This window comes from Peromyscus maniculatus, chromosome 5 (assembly GCF_049852395.1).
Source record: "Peromyscus maniculatus bairdii isolate BWxNUB_F1_BW_parent chromosome 5, HU_Pman_BW_mat_3.1, whole genome shotgun sequence".
In the NCBI taxonomy this organism is placed as follows: domain Eukaryota; kingdom Metazoa; phylum Chordata; class Mammalia; order Rodentia; family Cricetidae; genus Peromyscus; species Peromyscus maniculatus.
Genome location: NC_134856.1, coordinates 11,018,284 through 11,030,207, shown reverse-complemented (window position 1 = coordinate 11,030,207; position 11,924 = coordinate 11,018,284). Strand labels below are relative to the sequence as shown.

Sequence of the window (11,924 nt, the reverse complement as noted above, 5' to 3'; positions counted from 1 at the left end):
AGTGACAGATATCAGGGTGGCGACTTTGAGCTTTTCTACACACACACACACACACACACACACACACACACACACACACCACAATGTGCCATGCTGGGAATTAAATCTAGGGTCTCTCACTTTCTAAGCAAGCACTCTACCACTAAGCTGCATTCCTAGCCCTCATTTTATGTTTTGAGACAGTCTAGCCCAGCATAGCCTGGCTTTTACACTCCTGCCTGGGCTTCCAGAGTGCTAGGATTAGTAGCCACACCAACCGAACTTGAGTCTCTTTTTCACTGTGTTTGTGTTTTTTGTTTGTTGAGACAGAATCTCTCTCTCTCTCTTTTTTTTTTTTTGGAGCTAAGGATCGAACCCAGGGCCTACCACACTCTACCACTGAGCTAAATCCCCAACCCCGAGACAGACACTCATTAAGTACCCAAGAATAGACTGGAATTCACCAAGTAGACTAGGCTGGCCTTAAAATCACAGAAATCGACTTGCTTCTACCTCCTGAGTGCTGGGATTAACGACACTGGCCACTACATTCAGCTTACTTTCATTTTTAAAATCAGAGTCCTAATGGGAAGTGGGAACCGGGCAGGAGTAATAATGCAGGATTTTACCCGATTTAGCAAGTGGTGACCACCAACTCCATCCTGTCTTGAGGCTGGAGAGTGTCCAACAGGGGCAAAGACTGCTCTGAGCTCAGTCTGGGAAGGGAACACCGCGGCTCAGATATCAGTCAGGCTTAAGTTCAAACACAGTGCAGCCATGGAAAGTGGCGGGAAGGGAAAGGACAGGATGTTTACTACACATTCCATGGGCAGCCGTGGGCATCGGGGCTGGAAGGTATCCAGGAGAAAGCGATGCGTGTGCTGAGCCAAGAAGGCATTTCCCCAGTTTACAGTAAGAGCTGCAAGGACAGCCTGTCCTGGGACACTTCACCCACCCATCCACCCACAGCCTCCCTGAATGTCTACCCGAGCCTGCCAGGAAGCTTCCGGTAACTGTTTCCTGGCCCTTTAGATGACACAGACTTCCCTCCCATGACTTCATGTATGATTTCAGCAGGCTTGAGCAAGCGGGGAAACACCATGTGCCTCCAGGGAGAGAAATCTGGCTGCCCTCTCCACTCTTTCCCTCAGCATCCACCCGTGGGGTGGGGGTGGGAGAAGTTTTTGTGGGGCTTTCCTTCCACGTGTTCCAGAACACTACCATCTGGCCCACCCTGCTTGGCATGTAACATCCCGTTGTCCTCAGGCAGAAGGCACTGGTCTGTATCCTTCCAGACTGGACTGCTCCCGTGCTCTTGAAAGCCACCTCCAGCAGAGAGAGACCTTTAACACTTTCCCCTGTTCACCCTGGCTGCCCCCAAGAATAAATGTCTTCCCAGTCTCTAGTCTCTGCCTTAAGTACTGGCGCCTCAGCGGATTCGAACCCTACACTCATTTTGGGCAAGTGACTACGTGACTGCGCCTCCGTTTCCACCGCTTACTGTGAGATTAACGAACCGTCCTTCTCCACGTTGTAAGGAAAGATGAGAGTTCTAACTCAGTGCCCCGCAGCACGGGATCCGCAGTGAGGACCTCACCAACAGTGTCCAAGCCTGGGCTAGGACTGGCTTTTGTAACCTGTTCACATTTCCAACATAGTTTTCCTGTAAGCAGGGTCTCCAAGCCCCGCTTTCATACAGGTTAGCACACACGATAAGGGCGGGAAGCTGTGAGCGGTGGTGAAACCTGGCAGCCCCCTCTGCACCCGGCCCCTCACGCGCCCCAGGGCGCGGCAAGGCAGGGGTGGGCAAGCTTCCAGGAACCGGCCCGGGACCCGAGGGCAGACCCTTTGCGCTCAGCGCTGTGCGCTCAGCCCGTGCGCCGTGCGGAGAGGGGCGTGACTCAGCACGGGGGCGTGTGCAGGCGGTGTCCCGCGTGCAGGAAGAGGGACGCTTGCAGACTGCGAGTCGTGCGCAGGCTGCGGGGCGTGTGCAGGCGAGATTCCACGTGCGCAGGCGGCGGGGGCGTGTGCAGGTGGTGTCTCCCCGCCCCCCATACACACATACACGGGCGGGGCTTTTGCGCTCGCCCCCAACGCCTTCCCGCGCTATAAAGGCAGCGCTCCACGCGCTTCTCTCCATCACACCTTCTCCTAGCACTTCAGTTCCGGCTTGTCATCGGTCTTCAGCCGCCACCTCCACTCGCCATGGACCCTAACTGCTCCTGTGCCACAGGTAAGGGAGACTGCTGACCGGCCTCCGCAACCTAAATTTCTAGGAGAGCCAGACAAGCTGTTTGGGCCCCTTTTCTAGTACTTTCCGAGTACTACCGGCTGCTCCTTCCCAACGAATTCTGGAAGAGCCCCTTTTAACAAGTCCTTGAGATAATGGCTCGCCCAAGCTGGGTCGGGGATTTGCACCTGAGTTCCTAGATGCACCGGGTCGTGCTCACTGTCTTGTTCCTGCAGATGGATCCTGCTCCTGCTCCGGGTCTTGCAAATGCAAAGAGTGCAAATGCACGTCCTGCAAGAAAAGTAAGTTGGATCCTCTCTCTACTCTTCACGCTCCCCATCCAGTCCCTGCCACCCGGGTTCTCCCTGCCACACCCCGGGAGCATCCAGGTGGGGTCCCTTTTTTTCCCTCATGGTCAACTCTTCTCCCCTAGGCTGCTGCTCCTGTTGCCCGGTGGGCTGTGCGAAGTGCTCCCAGGGATGCATCTGCAAAGAGGCTTCGGACAAGTGCAGCTGCTGCGCCTGAAGTGGGACCTCCTCAGCCGCGTGTAAATAGAGCAATGTGTAGAAACGTCATTTTTTTTTACAACCCTGGTCTATTCTCCACACCTTTCTATGAAAGCATGTAACTGATAATAAAAAGCGTTGACTTAACTCAGCTTGTCTTTGTATGCCTTGGCAATAAGGGACTGGCAGGGGCTGAAATGGAACTGCAGAGGCTTGAACTCTGAGCTCAGACTGTGACTTGGGCTGGTCAGATTACCTCTCCGGCTTTTATCATCCGGGGAGTGGTGGGCAGGAAGATGCACTAGTCATAGAAATGTGCTGATCCCAATGTGCAAGTGTATGTCGGGGTTAAACTCGGGGCTCCCTGCATCCTAAACCAGGTGCTCTGATGAGCCACACACCTCTACCCCCCAGATATATGATGGTTATTCTGGTTTCTTTCCCCAAATTCAGTTGGGTTTTAGGCTTAAAAGTGACAAGTATGGCCGAGCAGTGGTGGTGCACGCCTTTAATCCGTATCTCTGTGAGTTCCAGGAAAGGCGCTAAAGCTACACAGAGAAACCCTGTCTCGAGAGGAAAAAAAAGTATGGAATGCCAGAACCTACAACTTGGGTTGGGGTTTTAGCTCAGTGGCTGAGCGCTTGCTAAGGCCCTGGGTTTGGGCCTCAGCTCAAAAAACAAAACAAAACAAAAAACCAAAATAACAGAACCTGCAACTTTGATAAATAAAAAGTATGAGTGGTGGCACATGCCTTTAATCCCAGCACTCAGGAGGCAGAAGCAGGTGAATCTCTGGAGTTCAGGTTTGGAGACAGCCTGGTCTACAGAGCGAGTTCTAGGAGGGCTAGGGCTACACAGAGAAACCCTATCAAAAAAGAAGGAAGGAAAGAAAGAAACTCGCTCTGTAGACCAGGCTGGCCTTGAACTCAGATCAGCCTGGCTGTGCCTCCCGTGTGTTGGGATTAAAGGCGAGCACTCCCATTTCTAATCCCAGCATTTAGGAGGCTGAAGTAGAAGGATCACTGAAACTTTGAAGTCAAATTTTGGTCTCAAAATTTGGTAACCTTTGATTTTGAGACAAGATCTTATTGTGTAGCCCAAACTACACTTGAACTTGCAGTCCTGCCTTAGACTCATAAATACTGGAAATACAGGCTTGGCTCAAAGTCTGTTTTTAAAAATTAAGTAACATGAACAAAATCATGAAAAAAAAATTGCAAGCACTACATATCCAAGGGTGTGCCTTGCAGACGGGAAACTAAATGGCACAACGTGTCCAACCTGGACCTCCCATGAGGACCTACAGGGTCACTGACAGGAATATTTTTTTCCAGAGAGCACAGTGACATGAGTTGGTTGTCAATTTTTGGAAGTCCCTCTCCGAGTCAGAAAGAAACTGCCCTTCACTCATTCCAACCCCTGATAATATAGAAATGCAAAGCAGAAATTTGGAAGGAATTGCCCAGCATCTTCCCAGGAGCAAGGCATCTAGGTGGAATCTGCGATCTGGGGGATGGGGTGGTACTCTTCAGGAAGCTGTAAGGTCCTGAATGGCACAATTAAAACCAACGGTTAATGCCCCTGGTTATTTGTTGAGCTAATGAAATCTGGTGTTCAATCAAAGGGGAAAATGAGTTTCTTGGGCGGGAGTCGGAACCAAGCTCGCCTCTAGGCGTTCTGTGTGAAGAAGACGTTTACAAGGCTGCCCGTAGTGTCTGGTGCCAGGAAGTCCTAGTTTTACAGCCCACTTCCCCCCTGACTGGTCACGTGACCTGGATAAGTCACTGAACATCTGACAGAGCCTATGGTTACGTCCCCAGATTGAACCCCCCAAATACTGATACCCTGTTGCCTTGTCACTCAGTTAAAGCCTAGATGATGACACCACATGCTCCCAGTTGCCAGGCACCTCATTGTCACACATTCCCACCACGGAGGGAGGCTCCAGACCAGATTCTGCTGGTCCAGACACATTGACACCCAAAATGGCTTCGGGCTCATTAGAAGTTTATTATAATGAGAAAAAGGACACAGACAGGTGCCACGCCAGATTGAACCACACCCACATTAGGGAAGAAAGAGACACCTTCCCCCCTGGAAACCTCTCCTTCCCATTTAATGCTCTAATGTCAAGCGCCTCACACATGGCGCATATTAATCTCAACACTAATGTATGTATGCTCACACCCTAGTAAAAACCCAGAACCCTTAACTTATCGTTGACATGAAGGGGACTTGAGCAAGAAGAGCTCCACTGCTCCACTCACTGCCTGCCCCTTAAACTTTGACTGCTTGTAAATGATAGTGCGTAGAAAACAACCCACAGATTCAGCTGCAAGTCCTCTTTCACAGGAAGGAGAAAATATTCTAACTAGGTATTAATGAGAGAGGAGCTGGCTCCTGGCTGAGGCTTCATAAATATGGCAAGTAGGAGCATTCTATCCACATGGACTTGCTGCAATGTTGGGTCCCGGCCCCCCATTTTGGGTCCCTGTTGCCCTGCTTGCCGACTTTGACCAGATGTCCTCCCTATGCTGATTCCCTGGTTTCCTTCCTCCTGAATGCTCACCAGAGGTTCTTTCTTTGTGTATCCTACATTTGGCGTAAACAGCTAGAATGCAAGTATGTAAAACATCGGTATCGAACTTCTGCCCTCCGGGGTTCTCCCATTGTGCTGCAAGCCTGTATTTAAGGTTTCCTCCCTTCTTCAATAAAGGGCATTCGGCATTCTGCTGAGACGAATGACCCGCTGTCTTGTCTCTGTTCTTTAATCCTCAGCCCCTCGCTTGGACATGGTGAACGGTGGTGGTAGCGCGGGCGTTACTGCTACACTGGAGAGAGAGTCCCACATTGGCCAGCTCCTGAGTTGGCAGAGAACTGTGAGGGAGGACACCGTGGGATGGAGGCTGCGGAGGGAGCCTTCCTGATTGTGGACCAGGGAAACGCACATGATGAGTACAAAGCCCCTGTGGCCAGGCTGCTGCCTCAGCCTCTTGACAGACCCCAAAGCCTGGCTAACCTCTCATGTCCTCTGCTCTTCACTTGGCCTAGTGACTGTGAACATGAGTGGACTTAAGCTTATCTTACCCAGACAGTGGACAGAGTACAGGATGGGTGGGAGGGGGGTGGGCAGGACATAGGAACAGACCGGACTCTATTTAGCAGAGCACACAGGTTTGCCTTTTCCTGTGGGTGGGACTGTGGTGTATTGTATGCTCAGGGTGGCTAAAATTTCCTTGTCTCCTTATTTGAAGATATCACCTAAATTGATTCTTCCTGAGGTGGAGGCATACTCAATTTCAGAACTGGGATCCTGCAGCTAGCGAAGCAGACCAGTCTGTGGGCATCCACAGGAGAATTTCATGTATAATTTGATTATGTATGCCCTCAAGCCTCGAAAATGGAGGAAAAGGCAAAGCTGTGTGCTCTGCTAAATAGAGTCCGGCTGTTCCCATGTCCTGCCACCCCCCTCCCACCCGTCCTGTCCTCTGCCCACTGTCTGGGTAAGATAAGCACTCTGAGGCCTGGCCTCAGGAGATGGATCAGGAGTCCAAGGGCAGCTTCACCAGCCTGCAAAGGGAGACTCTGTCTCAAACAAACAACAACAAACACAGAAGATATTGCTTTATAGAAAATGACAGCTTTTTTCTGAGCCAAATATGAGGGGCCGTGACTCAGTAAATGATTGTCTGGAATGGTGAGTTTCATGGTGTGAGAGGCTACAGGAGCTCTTTCAGACAGAGAATTAAAGAAAGTCACAATCAATCCGTTTGGTATTGTAGTAGTAGCGTCAAGCAGGTGGGCTACAGCAGAGCACGGATAATCTCCCCGACTGTGTCACCCACAGCATTTTAGCCTCAGAGTCACCGGAGGCTGGAGGTCAGCTAAGCTTAACCCTCCATGCCAACAGTTTCGTCTAACAGTCATGAGGAAATCAAGTCACGCACAAAAATTAAGATAAGGCCTGTAATTCCACCACATGGGAGGCTGAGACGGTTGGATCACAGGACCCTGTTTCCAAATAAACCAAAACATTAAAGAGCCTAAGAGAGCCCAGGATAATGTGGCTCTTCACCCACAACATTCCATTCTCCAAAATCAAGATGTTCTGGCTAGCTAAGATCAAACAGTCTTCAGAAACTGTAACGAGCGTGCACTTCCTCAGAGAATAGTTCATACCCTCATTTTATTTGCCTGAAGTGGAGGCAGGGGTCGTTGCCTCTTCGAGATCAAGGACCCCAAACAAATACTAGCACGTGTGAAGAGCAGCAGAGTCCCGAGTCAATGTGCCCCGAGGGGGACGGGCCTAGCCTCGACACTCCACCACCTGCTACGTTCCTTGCCTGTGTCTTCAGCTCTCAGCTGGCTTTCTTCTCCTCACAGGCAGCTCCTGCTCCTGCATGGGTGCTTCTTCAGGATACGGAGGGTTGATCAGGAAGCAGGAAATATCCTGCTCAACAGGCAGAACAGTCCAGTGGCTAGCTCCCTACAAATTCTTTATGATTGATTTTTCTTCCCTCCTGTAATAGGAAACTGAGTCCCAAAGAGTACCCAGGCAGCCAAGCACAGACTTGATTCCTAAGGATATTCCTTCCTTGAGTGCAGTTTGGGAATCTGGCCTCCTTTGTCCCTGTATGCCCTTCCTGACTCCAGTCTCTCAGCCTTGTCCTGGATTTAGTCTAGCAGAAATCTCAGCATGCATCCAGAAAACAAGCAACAGACAGGAAATACAGGCGTTACAAACACGAGTCCCTTGTGCGAGGCCGTGCCTCGGCCTCATGTCCACACTCGCACACTAGGAACCGGCAGTCCTCGCGTGAAAGACCACTGATTGATGTCTCTGACCTGGGATCTCTGCTTGCTATTTGCCCTTGAGTCCTTGGAATTTGTCCCTCATTCAGGCTGAAATCCACTGCTCTTTTTAAGTCCAGTCCTTGGCTACTTCAATCCACTAAAATCAACAGGTTTGGACAGATTTGCCCAACATTATCCAGGCAAAAATTGTATTTTTAATTTTTTTTTAAAGACAGGCTTTCTCTGTATAACAGCGCTAGCTGTCCTGGAACTAGCTCTGTAGACCTAGTTGTCCTTGAACTCACAGAGATCCGCCTGTTTCTGCCTTCCAAATGCTGGGATTAAAGGTGTACACCACCACTGTCCAGCTCTATTTTTAATTTTTTATCTTTATTTATTTATTTATTTTTGGGATAGGATCTCATTTGTGTGGCCCGGACTGACTGGCATTGAACTCACGGGGATCTTTTACCTCTGCCTCCTAGGAACTGAGATTAAAGAACCAGCTTCAGGCAAGAACCCTATAGACAAAAACTTCTGTTCCAGATGAAGTTCTTTGGCTCTTCCTACACAGAGGATATTACTGTGTCATTTCCTAGCTGAAGTGTCATGAAGAAGGAGCGATGCTCTGGGTGGTGTATAACCAGTGGACGGTCGTCTCTTGGCTCTTTGCTAATGGAAGGACACTGTGTCTAAACCACCAAGGGGAAGAAGAGTCCCATGGCCCAGGACTCAGCACCTTCCCTGCCTACAGCATCAGAGGACTTGTGACGAGCACATGGATGTCGGTGTCAGGCAGTGCTGGTTCACAGCCCATCGCACTGACTGGCTGTGTGGCCTGGGCAAGTCACTGAACCTCCCCGAACCCCCTTTCTGTGTGTGTAAACAGAATTTGCATCTCTAAATAGGTATCACATGAGAAATTGGTCTTACTCCTGGATCTGGCATAACAGCCATATTTCACTCATAGCCAGAGTTTAATAACACATGCCTGAGGCAGGAGGATTTCAAGTTCAGCCTGGGTGACATAGCAAGACTCTGTCACAAAACAAACAACAAATCCTTGCCACTCTGTTCAAGATTTCATGGATATCCTCTAACACAAAGCCTTGCCCCAGCCCGGCGGCGGCAGTGGCCTATGCCTTTGATCCCAGCACTCAGGAGGCAGGGCCAGGTGGATCTCTGTGAGTTCGAGGCCAGCCTGGTCTACAGAGAGAGATCCAGGGCAGGCACCAAAACTACAGAGAAACCCTGTCTCGAAAAGCAAAAGCAAAAACAAAACAAAACAAGCCTTGTCCCACTGTGTGTGAAGAAATGAACAACTTTCATTTTTGATATGATTTTTTTTAAAATACAAACAGTGGATTTGCAGAGGGGCTGGTGGTTTTAGAGCCATTAACAACCTGCCCAAGGTCATATGGCTCAGAAGTCATGGGATATAGGAACTAAAGCGATAGCTGTCCTCTCGTGGGCAGAACACGATGCCATTCCACTCCAGGCCCTGACTGCCTTGGGAAGTGGCTGGCTGGATAGGCTTTCAGAAACAATTTTGCTCCTCGACAGAGAGATAGGAAACTGTGAAGGCAGCTGATTTATAGCCTGCTGCACCTCCCGCTACTGCCTTGATGCTGGAGCTAGGTAACCTGCCTTCATGTGCACAGTGGCGCAGGTAACAGGTGAGAGCATGACACTTTAGTCTCCTAGACCATGTGTTGAGACATGGAAGTGGTCCATAATTTTAGCTATTGCCATTTCATAATTACACGCGGCAGATGGGATACTTATTTATATATTTGCAAATGATAGATGCCAGACTGGGTATGCTTGAACTTAATTAAACAGGGCCTGAGAGCAGAATCTAAAGTTACTCAAAAGTCAGGAACGTTATAAAAATAAATCGCGACAGGGGCTGGAGAGATGGCTTCAAAGGTTAAGAGCACTGGCTGTTCTTTCAGAGGACCCAGGTTCAATTCCCACACCATATGGCAGCTCACAACTGTCTGTAACTACAGTTCCAGGGGATCTGACACTCTCACACAGACATACATACAAGCAAACCAGCAATTAAATAAATAAATAATAAATAAATAAATAAATCGCGACTTCTATCGCTTTTTAATCTAATGTAGCCCCTGCATACCACTTAAAATGATCCCACTGGAAGGAAGGCATCCCCAGTTTTTAAAACCGCTACCCTGGAGTGGAGCAGATAGGGTAAGTAAGGTGTGCGATACCCAGCCCCCGACAATGTGCCTAGACTTCTCAGGAGCCGAGAATGAAGGTGTTAAGATGAGACGCGTTTGGCCCTGGTGCTGTGTCCAGGAGGAAGAGTCCCAAGGATTGTGATGGGACAAATGGACAATGAGGACTGGGAAAGTTCATGATCAAGGCTTGTCTTTTTACAAAACTGTCTCCTTTGCTTCTGCTAGCTTCAATTCAGAGACGTGATGACCCGGCTGGCGGCTGCCCAGGAACTCCGGGAAAGGAGAAGCTGAGAGCAGGAGCCTCGGATGGATTTAGGGAGACAGTCGGGGGCCCCGGGGTGAGTTCTCGTAATGCACCGGAGTAATGATGGGCTGTAATCTCAGGGAAAGCACTACAGGGACACGATGTACCACACTGTCGCACAGGTCCTCCTTCCCGGGGCAAGCGGCGCCAAAGGGGCGGTCCCGCTGTGCACTCCAGCGCCCTAGGGAGTTCTGCACCCCGCCCGAAGGGTGCGCTCGGCTCTGCCAAGGAGGCGAGGCGCGTGACTCAGCGAGGGCAAGAGCAACCGCTTGCTGAGTGCAAACTCTGCGCCCGGACCGGTCGGTCCCACGACTATAAAGAGAGCAGACCGCCCGCTAGGCATCATCGCGACTTCCAGAAGCCTGACTGTCTTCTCGACCCTTGCTCTGTAGCTCCAGCTTCACCAGATCTCGGAATGGACCCCAACTGCTCCTGCTCCACCGGTAAGAGACGCCCGGTTCTTGGTCTTTAGAATACCCGGTAAGAACCGCAGAGCGGATTCCGGCAGCTGTAGAGGATGTAGTCTAGGGTCTCGGCGGGGGATCGCGCCTTTAGTTGGAGATTCATTCTAGGGTTTATTTTAGCGTCTCCTTAACCTTTATCTATCTATTCTTCAAGTATTAACACTGTCCGAACGGCTCCTTTGTCGGTCAGGTAGTGGGGACATCTGGGTTGAGCCCCAGGCATTATATTAAACTTATGAATTGCCTAGACGAGGAGAGAGGTGAGGGACCGTTGTGTCTTGGGCATCAAAAACGCAAGCCCTACCCTACTCGGTGAGAAGTGGGGCCAGGCTTCCTGGAGTCCGGAGTGGGATTTAGTGAACTTAGCGGGGCACGTGGAATTGCCTTCCCTCCCCCGCCGCCGCTGTGATCCTGCATTTCTCTCCACCCACTGCTGTCTCCTTTCTCATCCACAGGCAGCCCCTGCACCTGCTCCAGCTCCTGCGGCTGCAAAAACTGCAAGTGCACCTCCTGCAAGAAGAGTGAGTAGGGAAGGATACCTCGGGTGGTGGCTACGCTTAGGCGGGAGCACTCACAGAGCTGGCTCTGAGGAATGCCCTTTGCTTCCGAGGCAGTTCAGCTCTTTCTCCACGCACTACAGCTCCCAGGGCTGTTGTATTGTCTCAGGCCAGAGCTGTTCTAAGACAGCCCCCTTCTTGTTGGGGACAAGAAAGAGGTCTTCAGCCAGCTCTCACCTCTTCCTCTCCTCCCCTGTTAACAGGCTGCTGCTCTTGCTGCCCCGTGGGATGCTCCAAGTGTGCCCAGGGCTGTGTCTGCAAAGGGGCATCGGACAAGTGCTCGTGCTGTGCCTGATGTGAGGACAGTGCCCCTCCCACGTGTAAATAGTATGGACCAACCCGGAGTTTTTCATGCGGCTCTCTCCTGTTTACTAAACCCCCTTTTCTACAAAAGATGTGAATAAAAAGCCATTTTGATTCTACCTCTGGTTTTCTTTGTGTGACTTAGAAATAAGGAACTGGGCCAGGTGATGGTGATGGTGGTGGTGGTGGTGGTGGTGGTGGTGGTGGTGGTGGTACACACCTTTAATCCCACCACTTGGGAGGCAGAGGCAGGCGGATCTCTGAGTTCCAGGACAGCCAGGGCTACACAGTGAGTTCCAGGACAGGCTCCAAAGCCACACAGAGAAACCCTGTCTCGAAGAAAAAAAAGAAAAATACTGGGTGACCGATTGACTTGATAGTTTGGGGATCTGGTTCTGTACTAATTAGTCCCTCTATCTCTACACCTCCAGCCCCAAAAGAAGGGGAAGTATCTTAGGGTAAAGTTGAATTACATTATGGGTTTCCTCTTAATGGAAGACTGCAGTTGTGAGCCGGGTTAGGTCTGTGTGTGTGTGTGTGTGTGTGTGTGTGTGTGTGTGTGTGTGTGGTGAATATGAAAGCC

At 50.5% G+C, this 11,924-nt stretch overlaps 1 protein-coding gene across 3 annotated transcripts; it reads left to right on the top strand.

The window, feature by feature from the left end:
- Nucleotides 1–2,053: 2,053 nt before the first annotated feature.
- LOC102910888 (metallothionein-2) lies at nucleotides 2,054–11,460 on the top strand. Of its 3 annotated transcripts, none has more exons than XM_006985210.4 (3): nucleotides 2,054–2,212; nucleotides 2,446–2,511; nucleotides 11,242–11,460. In XM_006985210.4, the coding sequence occupies exons 1-3, from the start codon at nucleotides 2,185–2,187 to the stop codon at nucleotides 11,331–11,333; spliced, it is 186 nt and encodes a 61-aa protein (XP_006985272.1). In that variant the 5' UTR covers nucleotides 2,054–2,184; the 3' UTR covers nucleotides 11,334–11,460. The 3 variants fall into 3 exon arrangements, with proteins under 3 accessions (XP_006985272.1, XP_006985271.1, XP_015859217.1); XM_006985209.4 differs by lacking the exon at nucleotides 11,242–11,460 and adding an exon at nucleotides 2,643–2,860; XM_016003731.3 differs by lacking the exons at nucleotides 2,054–2,212; nucleotides 2,446–2,511 and adding exons at nucleotides 10,266–10,460; nucleotides 10,937–11,002.
- The last annotated feature ends 464 nt before the right edge of the window (nucleotides 11,461–11,924 follow it).